The 13700-nt window shown below is 41.1% G+C and overlaps 1 protein-coding gene across 7 annotated transcripts in view; it reads left to right on the plus strand.

The window, feature by feature from the left end:
- Positions 1 to 297: 297 nt before the first annotated feature.
- Positions 298 to 13700, plus strand: part of MANBA (mannosidase beta) — a 52771-nt gene continuing 39368 nt past the window's right edge. For all 7 annotated transcript variants that reach the window (XM_030271665.4, XM_032748187.3, XM_030271666.4 and 4 more), the window contains exons 1-4: positions 298 to 565; positions 9322 to 9416; positions 9901 to 10006; positions 11964 to 12134. In XM_030271665.4, coding sequence (XP_030127525.4) covers positions 383 to 565; positions 9322 to 9416; positions 9901 to 10006; positions 11964 to 12134 — 555 coding nt within the window. In that variant the 5' untranslated portion in view covers positions 298 to 382. The remainder of the gene's footprint in view (positions 566 to 9321; positions 9417 to 9900; positions 10007 to 11963; positions 12135 to 13700) is intronic.

Below are 13700 nucleotides of genomic sequence, written 5' to 3' on the forward strand. Positions count from 1 at the left end.
AGCTCTTCCTCATCCCTTCCCGCCTCCCTGCCGTATTCTAGAGCTCCGAGTGTATTTGCTGCATCTGAGAGATTGGTTAACCGTATTGGAGCTCCCCTTACCACTGTTCCGCCGGGGCTCTTGGAGCGAAAAGCAAACCATCCCGCCCCTCGGCCGCCGTGCCGGGGCAGGGCTGCGCGCCGGGAGCCGCCGCAGCCGTGGCGGGAGCGCGGCCCGGCCGTTCCCCCCGCGTTCCGCGCAGCGCCGCCCCGGCCGTGCCGCCCGCAGCCCCGCGCGCAGCCGCGCTGCACCGCCCTCAGCAGCGCCGGCGTCCTCCCTCCCATTCCCTCCCTTGCTCCCTTGGAAGCACCGCCCCAGCTCGCTGCTGGCCGCGGCTGTCACCATGGGCCTCGCCGCGCTGCTGCTGCCGGCGCTGCTTTTGCCGCTGGCGGCGGCCGCGGGCGGCCCGGAGGTGCGCAGCCTGCGGGGGAGCTGGCGGCTCCGCAGCGGGAACGGCTCGGTGGCGCTCCGAGCGGAGGTGCCGGGCTGCGTGCACACCGCGCTGCTCGGCCGGGGCCTCATCCAGGTACGGTACCGAGAGCCGGGCCCTGGAGCGGCCCTTCCCGCCAGGGCAGCCCGCCTCGAGGGGAGAACACAGCCCCCCAACACACAGCCCCGTCCCGGCAGCTGCCCGGCCGCTGAGGCTTGGTTGGCATCGCCGGGGCAGCAGCCAGGCTTCGTTTGGTGGCTGCAGTGTCCTCAGTCCCGCATAAGGCCGAGGATACAGATGGAAGCTTTGCAGTATGTGAGGTTGTGGTTTTGACACGTAGCCAAGGTGCTGACACCAGATACCTGTAGTACCCTCACAGCCTGTAAGTCATGTGTACCTGTAGTGGTACCTCAGAAGAATGAAGAGTTAAACCTACACTCCTAAAGTATGACTCGTTGATGCAATAAGTTTAGTGAATTTAGGCTATTAAAAGCCCCTGTAAAACTTGTGGGGAATATCGGAACAGTGGAGGTCATATATACATCCATTCTACCTAAGGAAAGTATAGTCTGAAACAGAAAAAGTTAAATTTAAAGGACTAACTCCTGTCTCAACACTCTGAAGAACCTTTTCTGCTTCTGTTTATGCTTGTCTCTATTAGACTTTTAAATTTATAGAAGCACAACAACTACTTTCTTGGAAAAAATTTCAAAACTGCAGTTGCAGATGGATAGCAGAGTAATCTGATATTAGCACAAGGTGCGTGTGACTCAGACCTGACAAGAAACGTGGCACTCACTGGATCATTGTTGAAATAATATACCGTTTTAAAAGGAAACAAGGAAAAGGTTCTTGTGTACCTGGAACAAAGAAAGAAATAAAAACACAGTGAAGTTAACAAAGTCACCTATAAAGGTGATAAATACAGTTCTGTGCTGGAAAATGTACTGTTGTATGGAGTGAGTATATCATATTACCCTTCCTTTATGTGGGCCCAATGGTGCAGTTCTTATGCATCATTTATTTAAAAAACACATTCTGGATGTATTTTTAAATAACAACACATTTTGTATTTTTATTTCTTGGGGTTTAGGCTTGAGCTTATTATACTCTGATTAGAGAAGTAAAAGGAGAAAGACACACCCTTTGAGCAGGATAATTTTAGCATTTTCTGTGTTGGCACAGGTTGGGAATCCCAGCACTAATAATAGATTCCAAAGAGTGTCACTGCCAGATACAGAGCATCAACACTGGAAAAAGAACTATGCTATGAAGGGATAGGGAGAGCTATGATGATCTGTTGACATCTGTGTGCTAAGTGATGTGACATCTTGGACACTGAGAATTAAGGTTTCAGAAGGACTCTTCTGTAGTTGGCAAATATGCAGAGGGCAGGGAGACTTTATGTGGAGGATCGGTGAAGGGAACTGTGCTGGTTTCTCTGATGCAGAAGTGCACGCGAACGTCTGGGATGTTTGGTTGTGCTGGGAGGTGTTGCTGCAAGAAGTGTGAATAATCATCAGGAGAGAGAGACTGTGACCAATGCACTGACTCAGGCACACAAGACAGTGATGTAATGAAAGACTCACATTTAACTACTCACACTAAGTACACTTATGAAGTGAGAAGATGTGATTGCTAATTTAAATGCATTGCTGCAAACTGACTTGTAATTTAGCAGTGTATTTGGAAATGAGGATCATGAACTCTCATGTGCCCGGGCAGAATCCCAAGCCTGCACAGAGGCATGAGAGCTTAGTCAGTGAGCTGGGCAGCAGTGGGTGCTTGGCTAATTAAATCTATGATGGTTGGTTGTGGTCACTTAGAACGTATTTACTTGAATACAAGTAAGAACTTGCCCCAAACACGTGCTGGTACAGCTGGTGGACTGGAAGCTGTTGCCAGGTTGGTGATGTTGCTGTTGAAGTGCTGAGTTAATCAAAATGGTTCACTAGTGTGGTTGCCTAATCTCTGGACTGGACCCAGCTGGTGTCTGAATAGTTCCAAGCTCAAAATGAGATGACCTGTTTCTATATATAGGTGTGTACAGGTAACTCAAGTCAGCTTAAACATATTCTTACTCAGTTTAGCAAAGCTCAGTTTACAGAAAGAAACATTCACACAAATTTGCACCAGAATAACTAAATTGTTTTAAAATCACATTTTTGTTTAAAAGATGGAATGCAGACTATACCAAAACAGGAGAAACCTTAGCAGATTTGAAATGTATTGCAGATGGTGTTAAATGCTTCGCGTTGTGCAAAGCAGCAAGCCTGGGTTGTTCAGAATGAGTCAGTGACATCATTCATTATTGCAGTGTGAGGCTTTGTGCTGCAGAGGGGGGCTCAGCTGTTTGTCCTGAGGTTTCTTCACTGTGCTGAATGTGACCAAAGGTTTCAAGTGCAGCTGCCTAAAATCATGTTCCTATATTCCTATTTATACAAAAGCATACACACTGCCCTAATTGTAGAGGCATAGAGCACTGGTTGCTCCATTTTTTCAGAGTTGATTATCTCTGGAAATCAGCCTTTTTTTGGTGTTGTGTCAAGTATAGAAGTAGGAGATTTATTATAGATGCCTAAATACAAGTTTTGGTCTTAAGTATTTTTTTCATTTGCTCTTTTTACTCTTTGCAATGGAATATAGGATCTTGATTCATTTTACAGAAGATGTCACTAGATCAGTAACCCAGTTTGTAATCAAAAGTGGAGATTGATCTGAAAAGCTGTACCAGGAAATAGGAGAACAAAGCTAGTGGGAACAAAATCATTCTGGATAGCAGGAACCCTATGTTCAGCGAGCTGGTGAAATCTGCATGCTATTTTTGTGTGTAATTTGGAAGTGGCAAATCTCACTGCATCCTTTGCTTTTGTATCCGTGAGATTTTCAATGGGTTAGCACCCAGAAAAGAAATTTAAAGCAGAGTTTGGAAGGGCCAACTCCAACAATGTAGCTTAGTGGGCATCTCATAATGAGGGGAACGAGGGCAGCAGGGGGATGCTGATTAATATTAAGCCTTCAGAACATGGCTTAGATTGCAAGACTAGGCTGCAAGCAATTTATTTATCATTGTGTGGTTCATTTCAAATTTAGGTCGACACACAAACTGTTTTTGCACAGGGATGCTCTAGCTGATTGCGTGTCTGTAGCCTTACTTTAATCTGCTGTGCAAGCCATACACTGGAATTGAAAAAATCTCTCTGATGCTGAGGGTTCATTACTCATCTCTCTGGATCCTCTTAGCGTTTGTTCTACAGATATCTTTATTCTGGCTCATAAAATGTACATTAGAGCAACATGTCTTTCTGAATACACCAAATGCACATGTCTCAAAAAATGCTCTTGGGGAAGACTTGAGTTTCCAACCAAAGTATTTTCTTTATGTTCAATCAGTGTAGTTCAAATACTATGATAAAAGCTCTAGGGCTAGGAGATTGCATCAGAGTATGTGTTCGGCTTGATTGTTTTAATAACATTTCATTAAGACACTGTAGCTCTTACTACTATTTACATGTAAAATTGAGAAAACACATGAGAAATGCACATAGAGAAGACTAATAGTCCCTTGCGTAAAGTTAGGCCAAGCTTTGTTTTGAATGAAGACATTTTACAAACTTGCAGTGAATCTGTTGCTAGCCCTACAGCTCTGGAAAAAGATTGGCCAGAACCATTTTGTCTGAAAGTTTTGCTTTTGACCACTGTTGTCAGTGTAGTATTTTCTTTCAGGCACTGTTCTCGTAAGCCATATGTACCCACAGGTAACTTGCTTTTTAAGTCTGTGTGCTGGAAATAGGCATCCTCTGCCACATACTGTCCAAGTTCTGCACAATGCTATCTCTTGTTGGCAGGTGACTCCTGTAAATTTCCTGTTCTGAGGAATATGGCTGTTGTAGCTGGATTTTCTCATATGACAGCCATTTGCATTTATACATAAGGCTGTTCTGTCTTATTAGTTGTCACCTAGACTTGTATGGAGTATTATGAGAGCTCTGCAAGTGTGATGCTGATATAGAGGCTGGGTAGCACTGCATGTTCTGGCCTGTTAGACAAGAGCATGCACTTGACAGAGAAGTGAACAGTGCTCTTGGTCATACTTGGATATCAAAATTTATTAGAAGAGACAGAAGTTTATGTACCCCAACTGATAGCTCTACATTTCTGGAAAGTAATGTGGTTTTCTGTATCTTGTTCTGCATTTGTACAAAATACGCTGTTGGTTGTTTTCTGACACTTCATCACAGCTTAGATTTTTTTGAGCAAGCCAGATAACAATTCCATTTGATATCTTATGGCTTTGTTCAGGTTAGATGGCATTCATTGTTGGAATAGTTGTTTATTATATTATTTTCCACTGAAATACAGGTGCTCTGCTGATCTGTGAAAACACATGCAAACATTCAAAATCCTTAGTAAATCTTAGCATAAATATTAAATGACACTTAATTTTTTCTTTCAAAAGCTTGTGATGTTAAAAGAAGTAAGATTTCTAGTGGTTTGGTAAATACATCCAAGTATTCAAGTAATATTAAGCAGTGGGTATTACTGTGTTACCTCTTTAGTAATATTTGGCCTAGTGTTCTGCTGTGACACATCCTGAACATTGACAGTGACATTCAGTTTACTGCTTTCTGAGAGCAGCTACTGAAATTTACTTACTTTAGGAGGAACTTCCAAAATTCACACTCTGAAGATATGGTCCATTCATCACTACTGTTAGTTCAGCCTGACTTCAAGCTGTGAAAATTATATGAATGTCCTGATTGCTGTCGCTTGTGATATCAAGGAGCACATGAGTATAGATAAGTATATATTAACTATTTACCTTTCAATCTGAAGTTGCCCAGAGCAGATTCATTAAACTGAAAATCATGAAACATCACTTGCAAATTCTATTTTGGTGATCTGTTGCACCATCAGAATTTTCTTACAGTGTACATGATAAAATAGCAGCAGAGTTAATTTATGAGAGAAGAGCATGCAAGTTGACTTTGTAAGAAAAGCAGGGTAAGGCAAAAGAATCTGATTTTTATTCTCTCTGTCAAATTTCATTTTATTACATGCAGATCTTCCACCTGGGTACAGATGACTCTGGTGTCATTCAGGTGTTTGTGCCATGCTCCTCAGAACTCCTGGAGCCTGGGTGACCGGGAGGTGTCCTTTCACTGGGCCAGGGTATGCCTGGCACCACTCGCTCGCTCAGTTGGGCTTGTCTCATCCATTTCCTGCTTAACAGGAGAAGCTCTTAGCTTGTATCACCGTAGCTTTTCAATATCCCCTTAAAATCATTGCAAGGAGAACCTTCCATCTGGGCGCTGGCAGTTCTTCATTGTAGTGGTGCCAGTGCTTTTGAAGTCCTGCTGATGTCCAGTTAGCCGACCTGGAAATTGCTTCCTTTTGATGATCTGTAGCAGGGCTTTTAACCTCCTCTTAGAAAGTGATTTGCTCCTTGTTTACAGCGTTGAGGCTGGGAGCAGGGAGCAAACAGGCAGGCAGCTTGAATACTTCAGATTTTTCCCCCAAATTGCAGGGAGCAGGAAAATGCAAGGCTGTTATGTTTGGTGAGATCTAAAAATAGCTATAGTGGACTCCACCTCTCTATGAATTGCTTCCAGGAACACACTGAGCTGTTGAGCTATTGAATGTGAAGTGTATTTAATAGATGTGCAGCCTATTTCCTACCATCTTTCAATTTCTCCCTGTGCCTTTAAGTGATTTAAATTTGTCTTTTTTTTTTTTTTTTCCCCCATGCATTTTTCTGAACTAAGCCTTTCATTTTGATGTGAAATGATTTAAAGTGAGATGAAATTCTGTTTCGGACAAATCCAAACAATTTGACTTACATGGTTACATCTTGCAGCACTTAGAGCAGTTGTATTTAATAATGGAAAAGCCAATAACCTCACAAGTGTATTGGCAAAGTAATTCTACTTTCTTAGATGACTTTGTTGTGATCATGCGTTTCTCCTGAACCTTTAGAATTGTCTTAAAAGCATTGCTTGAACATTGCCACGACTGATTTTACAACACTCAACATTTGTCATGTTAAAGTGGCCGACCAGCTATTAGCATTTAACAGCCTTTATGTGATGTATGAGCTGTCTTACTGGTTAGGTAGCAGTGGTATCAGTAAACTGTTAAGTTTTACATGAAGGTACACGGAACTGTGAGCTTTCCATCTAAAAGGGCATATTTGCACTTTCTATGACACCTATTTTAGCAGTCAGTGCATTTCTTGAAGTTTGAAGGCTTTAGGCTAGTAAAGAAGAAAGCTCCTTCCAGAAGAAGTCTCTTCAGTATATTCTGAGATTTAAACATGTCACTCTGTGAGATCCTGTAAGAGCCCATTTGGCAATGATTTCTGCCTCTGATAAAAGATTCCCGCGTTTCTGCTGCTAGACAACCAGTTTTGTGTTTTCCAGAAGTTAGGACTTTGTTCATTAACATCTCTGTATCTGTGCTTTTGTGGGAGAAATGGTGCAGGTTTCTTTTGTGCAACTTTGCCGAGGCACTGATGTTGATTGTGTGACCATTAACCAAATGACTTTACAGTCTGCTGTTGGTAATGCATTTGCAACTTTCCTTTCACATCTTATGTTAAATATTTCATATATACAAGTGACGAAGATTAAAATTTAACATGCACATTTTTCAAAGCATAATGTGAAATAAAATAGCATGTAATGTTAAATACGAATATGTATATATATGTAAATGTATATAAGATGGTATATAATGTTAAAGCAACACTTGTCAAAAATGTGCTTTTTAAAGTACATATTGTGGGGTTTCACGGTCTCTGACATTCTGTGCTTGTCTCTCATTACCTGAGTACAATGATCTCAGTGAAGTTTCTTTTATAAGGCTAAATTTTGCATATTAATACACATTTATTTGCTTTAACTTTTCCATCTCAATAAAAGTCTGAGATATATTCCCCAAAAGTATGGAATGGATGTCTTAAAATTCAGCAATAGTCCTGTAAGCTCATGATGACTTAACTTTTAAAGAATACACTGTATTATCAATGCAGAAGTCATAGTTTTACTCAGGTGGCAAGGCTTTTCCTTTTTGAATCTTCCCTTGTGGTAGGAAATTTGATTGAGAGAGTGTAGCATGTAGAGGCAGGGTGACACCTTTCCCTCTGTATGAGCCCAAGGAATGATGTTTGTATTGCTGTAGGACTCCAGAAGGGTCTGTGCTGCTGAGGAGAGTCACTTAGATGTTTTGATTTTGTTCTGCTAGGTAAATAGATTTATGTGTTTATTGCAGAGCCTGACCCTGTTCATTGTAAAACAAATATGAGGTATAAGAAAAATTTTTTTCAGAAGATTTCAAATCCCAAATGTCGTTACTATGCATACCGACTCTCGAAATGGGGAGAAAAAATAACTTCCAGCAAGTAGGAAAGGAAAAAAAAAAGCTGATTTTTTCAGTGTGGCTGAGGATATTCAGGGTGGGTATTTAAGTGTGTTGGTGCTGTTAGAACACTCCTATCAAAGCAATCCTTAACGCTGCTCCCCGCTCTCTGAGCCGGGTTGAGTCACTGGCCTTTGTTGGGGCAGCAGCTCAGCCGTGCTGCTGCTGCAGGGGCTGGAACTGGGCTGGCAGGCAGGGAGCCGGTACCGGCACCGACACGGCATGGGACACTGCCTGTCTGCTCTCTGACAGGGGATGGGACACTGTGCCTTACTGCTCTCTGACAGGGGATGGGACACTGCCTTTCTGCTCTCTGCCAGGGGATGGGACACTGCCTTTCTGCTCTCTGACCAGGGGATGGGACACTGCCTTTCTGCTGTCTGACACAGCATGGGACACTGTGCCTTACTGCTCTCTGCCAGGGGATGGGACACTGCCTTTCTGCTCTCTGCCAGGGGATGGGACACTGCCTTTCTGCTCTCTGCCAGGGGATGGGACACTGTGCCTTTCTGCTCTCTGCCAGGGGATGGGACACTGCCTTTCTGCTCTCTGACAGGGGATGGGACACTGTGCCTTACTGCTCTCTGCCAGGGGATGGGACACTGCCTTTCTGCTCTCTGACATGGGACAGGACCTTTCTGCTGCCTTTGTGGGAGGTGTGAGGCCGTGGCATGTCAGGTCCTTTAAGCTGGGTGATGGACATGGTGACCTGCTGTAAGGTAATACAGCATGAAGCCAGAAAGGCCGAGGATGTATCTTAGACCAACCATGCCTTCTATTCTTCCTAGGTAGTGTGGTTAAAGGGAGAAGGGCACATTTGATGTAAATGCAATACCACTCTCAAAAGTTGTCATTTAGTTTTTTACCAAAATGGTGTTGCTTTCCTTCTTCTCTTTCTCCATCCCTCCACATACAAGAATTTCATTTATCCTTGCCACAGCCAGTCTTGCTGGCAAGAAACAACTGGATTATTTGCAGTAACTTTAAACTAGAGATTTGTTCACTGCTGTCCCTGAAGGCCTAAAATGCTGTTTCTCTGCCTCTTAAAATCCTATTAGTCTTACTTTCTCCATAATTATGAGGGTGATCATGTTTCTGTTCCTCTCATTAAGTCACAAGCTCTCTGGATTTATTGGTTAATTTCCAGACCAGTAATTTCTTGTGTAAAAACAAGTCCTGCTACTTCTAGTTTGAGTGATTATAGCAGACAGGGTTTTGAGCTATATAAATAAAGTCAAATATTATTAAAGCTTTGCTTTCATGTAAAATTTCAAGGGTGAAAACGAGTATCAGGACTAACTAACTAAGGTGGATTTTGCATTTGCAGACTGACGGAAACAAGAACTGTTCATCTAATGGATATTGTGATGCTTTTTATGCAGCAACACTATTACTAAATAAATAATGTAATTTTCTTTTTGTTGTTCTGTCACTAGGATCCATACTATAGATTTAATGATGTGATGTACAGATGGATCTCACTAGATAACTGGACTTACAGCAGGATGTTCAAAACTCCTTTTGACATCAGGTATGCAGTAAAGATATGTATAAATTAGTTCTCTGCCATCTTTCATGCAGAATTGCAAGTTAATCCATCAGCTCAAAATCTGCTTAATACTTTTATATCTGATAAAACAAATTATGCAATCATGTGCAGCTGCAAAGCTGTTGCTACAGAACACTTTAATTGCTGATTTTTTTTTTAATTGCTTGTTAAAAATTACTTATGAATTGTCAGCTGTAAAAAGGTTATACTTAGGCTAATTGAAAGCTATCCCACGTAATTTCTGGTGGGTATGTGAACCTGATGTATTCTTGAGCATGCTGACTTGAGCTACTTTAGCTGTCATATTAATTTGACTATTTAAAGGTACAATGTAGCTACACTGAGTCAAAAGTAGCTGTGGCAACTGCTGGTATAATAGTGATGCACATTTTTACATTGTCTATCTCCTGTGTGTTTTAACTCTAGATATTCTGACAGTTTTTCACACGTATGTTTTCTTTTGTAGAAAGTGGCAGAAAGTGAATTTGGTTTTTGAGGGAGTAGATACAGTGGCACAGATCCTGCTCAACAATGTCACTCTCGGGAGAACAGACAACATGTTCAACAGATATGTAAGTAATGTGTTTATTGCTAGAGGTGCTTCTGTGTTTTCTTCAAAGCCCTTTTGTTCTGAGCACTTCCAGTGCATTCAAGTACCCATCAAAGTAGGTGCTTGGATGCAGAAAGTGTTGACTTGAGGACTGCATGTACAATTAGGTAAATGTTAGAAAGGGAAGTATACTTACCTTTTCAGTAGCAGCAGGGTCACATCTAGATGTGAATGTGCGTTTGTGCCTTATCCTAAAGGAGAGGACCAATGCAAGAGGATCAGTTCAGCTAATAATATCTCTTGCTTCTTGGGATCTGTCCCGCCTCCAAGAAAACTAAGCTTAAATCTGTTTTATTAGCTGTGAATCTGCTTAATAATTGGTATTAGAATGGTTTATATGTCAATACTGCAATGAAAATGCATGTGCTGTAAAGCTTGTGTGTGCTTTCATGCTTTTGTTTTTTAAAGAGGGTGGTTTATTTTTAATACGGTACTTTGGATAACATTGTCTTACACTTTTGAGTTTCACTTATGTCATGAGAGTATTCATTATGGAATGATCTTAAGAGTGGCAAAAACATTCAAACTAATTTCATAGCTTTAAAATACAAAATTATTCTGGTATTAACATAAGGAAGAATTCTTGCTTTTATCTTAAAGGAATCAAAAAATCTGAAGAGTTAAAGGAAGATTGGTAGTGGAATAACTGAATTACAGATGAAATCTGGTGTCTCCATATCTTAGCATTTACCATTCTGGCAGCTTTTATTGCAGAAGCACTGGACCGAGACATAAGACATTCTGCCACCTGGATCTGTGTGACCTGGGACAAACCACTTAGTTTCTATTTGACATAGTTTTACCATCAGTGAAATAAAAAATTTTGTAGAGTTTTTATGAAATTGTAATTATTTCCTGTTTGGAGAGTATTTAAAGGTTTGTCTGTAGCAGGCTCTGAAAGTTAGGATGTGGTATTATTTTGTCCATATTTCTGCAACTTAATTTTGTATCAGATTGTTACAATTCATGAAATGGCCTTCACTGTAAAAGCAGAGTGTGCTGCATTAAATTGAGTCTGGAGTTACTGTGACCCAGGCTTGTGCCTTGTTCAGCTGTTCCACATAGCAACAACTTTTGCAGGAAGGACTCTGAAGGCTCTGGATTGGGGAATGCTATTTGCTTTCTAATATCCTGTTGTGTGTTACAGAAAGAAGTGATTCTATCTGGGCTGCTCCCAAATTAAAGAAAAATGGCCAAGACTTGGCTTTTCACAAAGGAGTACTCTGAGGAATAAATGGGTATTAGCCATTGGAACCATATTGTCTTGATAGAACAGGATAATTCTGAAACTGAACATTTCTCCTGTTCTCCAGCCACACTGAAGGGGATTTTGTGACCTGCTGAGGAAGCCCCCAGATGCTTCATTTGGTGCTGGCATAGAATGTGTGTCTTACATTTGGGGGATTAGATTGCAACTTATTTCATTTTGGGGAATGAAACACAGCTTTGCAGCATTCATGGACAAGGCAGCTCGGTGCCTTGTGGTAGGTGAGCTGGCAGCACAGTGTGAGCTGGAAGCACTCCTGTATGGAGCAGCTCTCTGAGTTGGAATACGGTGTCTTTCCAAAGATGCAGATGGGTTCTGGATGAGGAATGAGGGTAAAGATTCTCTTGCTGTCCTTGTCCTTCAAGTACTTCTCTGTGCAAGCAAAGTACTGCAACCTGCAATGAGAGCTTGGTGTGAGGAAAGTGGTTTGCCCAGAAACATTTCCTTCTATCTAGAACATTACTGTGTATTTTCTTTTTTTCAGTTTACAAAGTAGCTTTGCTTTTCTTTCAAAACCGGAGCATGCTGAGACTATATTTCAAAAGCTTTTGAATAATATATGTATGGTATTAAAATCCCCATGTATTACTGATTATAAATATCATAGATAAATGTCAGCAGTGTAATGGTTTTGTTCTGTGTTTTGTCCTAGAGCTTTGATATTACCAGCATGATCCAGGAGGTCAATTTTGTTGAAGTCCGTTTCTTGTCAGCCGTTTCATATGCAGCTGAGCAGAGCAGATGTTACAAAGCACACAGCATCCCCCCAGCGTGCCCTCCACCTGTGCAGAAAGGAGAGTGCCACGTTAATTTCATCAGAAAGGTAGGGGCAGAATTGGCTGTCTCTGGCTTCAGGCTGGAAAAGAGGAATGCACCACAATCTGTCCTTACAGTTGTATTCTGTAACCTGCAATGTTGTTTTATAAGTAGGGCATATTTTTCATGCAGCTTCCTTCTCCCATCCTCCCTAGAAACCTGTAGTCTTGTATGTTGACAATACAGGAGGCGTGAGAAGGCCAGGCTTCATATCTAAGTGATAAGAATGTTTAGAAGGCTGTTCTCATCAAAGAGACAGCAAGGAGACTTGCTGCTAAGAGGGCAGGATAGCATTGGGAAATGTGTAATCATTCCATTTTGATCCACTGGGTGGGTTTAGCAATGTATACTCACAATAGAGTTCACTGTTGCAAATACCAGTGTGTGTTATAGCCAAGGCTGTAAGAATCTCACCCAAGCAGCTTTGTGAGTGTTTGCTGTTGCTCATGTGCTGTGCTATTTATATTGGGCAGCTCTGGCACGTGCCAAGAAGTGTTATCTAACTGGGGACCTGTTCTCATCTTATTACTGTTGTGAAGTGTGATTTATATGTAAATATTCAATGAAAACAACAGTGTAATATAAATTAATGAAACTCAGAAACCTTAATTTAAGATATGGCTTCTGCACTGTTAAAACCTAACTTAGGGCAAACTATCATTTGAGTAGCATCTCATGTATTTCTGATAGCTCATGTATTTCTGATAGATGATTTTATTTTCTAATTTGTCTTTTTGGGAGTTTTTGCGTATTTGTCTCTTCTTAAATGCCTTTCATGATAATTATTTTCAAACTTTCTAATAAAGCCCTTCTAAAGTGTTCTCAAAAAATGAGTAGGATTCTGTAAATCTGGTATTTAAATCTGGATATAATTTCCTTTAAAATTTATTAATGTAAACATAGACTTCACGTTGTCCAGGAAAGATCCTTTAGGGTTAAGAGGCTGTCTTTATTTCTGCTTGCTGCTTATTTTATTTTTGCTACATTTTAGAAAGTTTATTAGTTCTTCTGAGTCCACTGTGTTTCTCAGAAATCAGTGCAAGGAAAGGCTTGGAAGGAATCGGGTATTTACTCAAGCTCTGGTCTTATTTATAGAGCAAAAGAGACTTGGAATTATTTTATGCTTTGCTGAACTATACCTTTAAATTTGTTAGAAAGTACCCTAATGCTTCTTCCTTAAATGAATTTTTTGACTGTACTTGGAAACTGCTCCAGAGATTTCCAGAAACATTTTGAATTCCAAGTATTGGCAACAAGAGCAGCTATGTCACATCTAAAACTAAACAAACATACTAGGACATTGCTATAAGCTGGTTGCTTCCCATCTGAAAGTAATGGAGAGCTGTTTACACATTTCAGGTGCAGTATTAAGTGCAATAAACTTACCTAAGTCTGAGTAGGAGTTTGTGGCAGAACACAAACCTGTCACTGCTAATGTACTCCAGTGATACAGGCATATTGTTCTTGTGACATACTGTTTCTGGTAGCAGTCTCTGCAGTATTTTTAGTGAAACCTGCTGGTCTGTCAGTGATTAATTGGTTTATTTTTTATAAAGGGAAAATGACATTCAAT

Source organism: Taeniopygia guttata, chromosome 4 (assembly GCF_048771995.1).
Source record: "Taeniopygia guttata chromosome 4, bTaeGut7.mat, whole genome shotgun sequence".
Lineage (NCBI taxonomy): Eukaryota > Metazoa > Chordata > Aves > Passeriformes > Estrildidae > Taeniopygia > Taeniopygia guttata.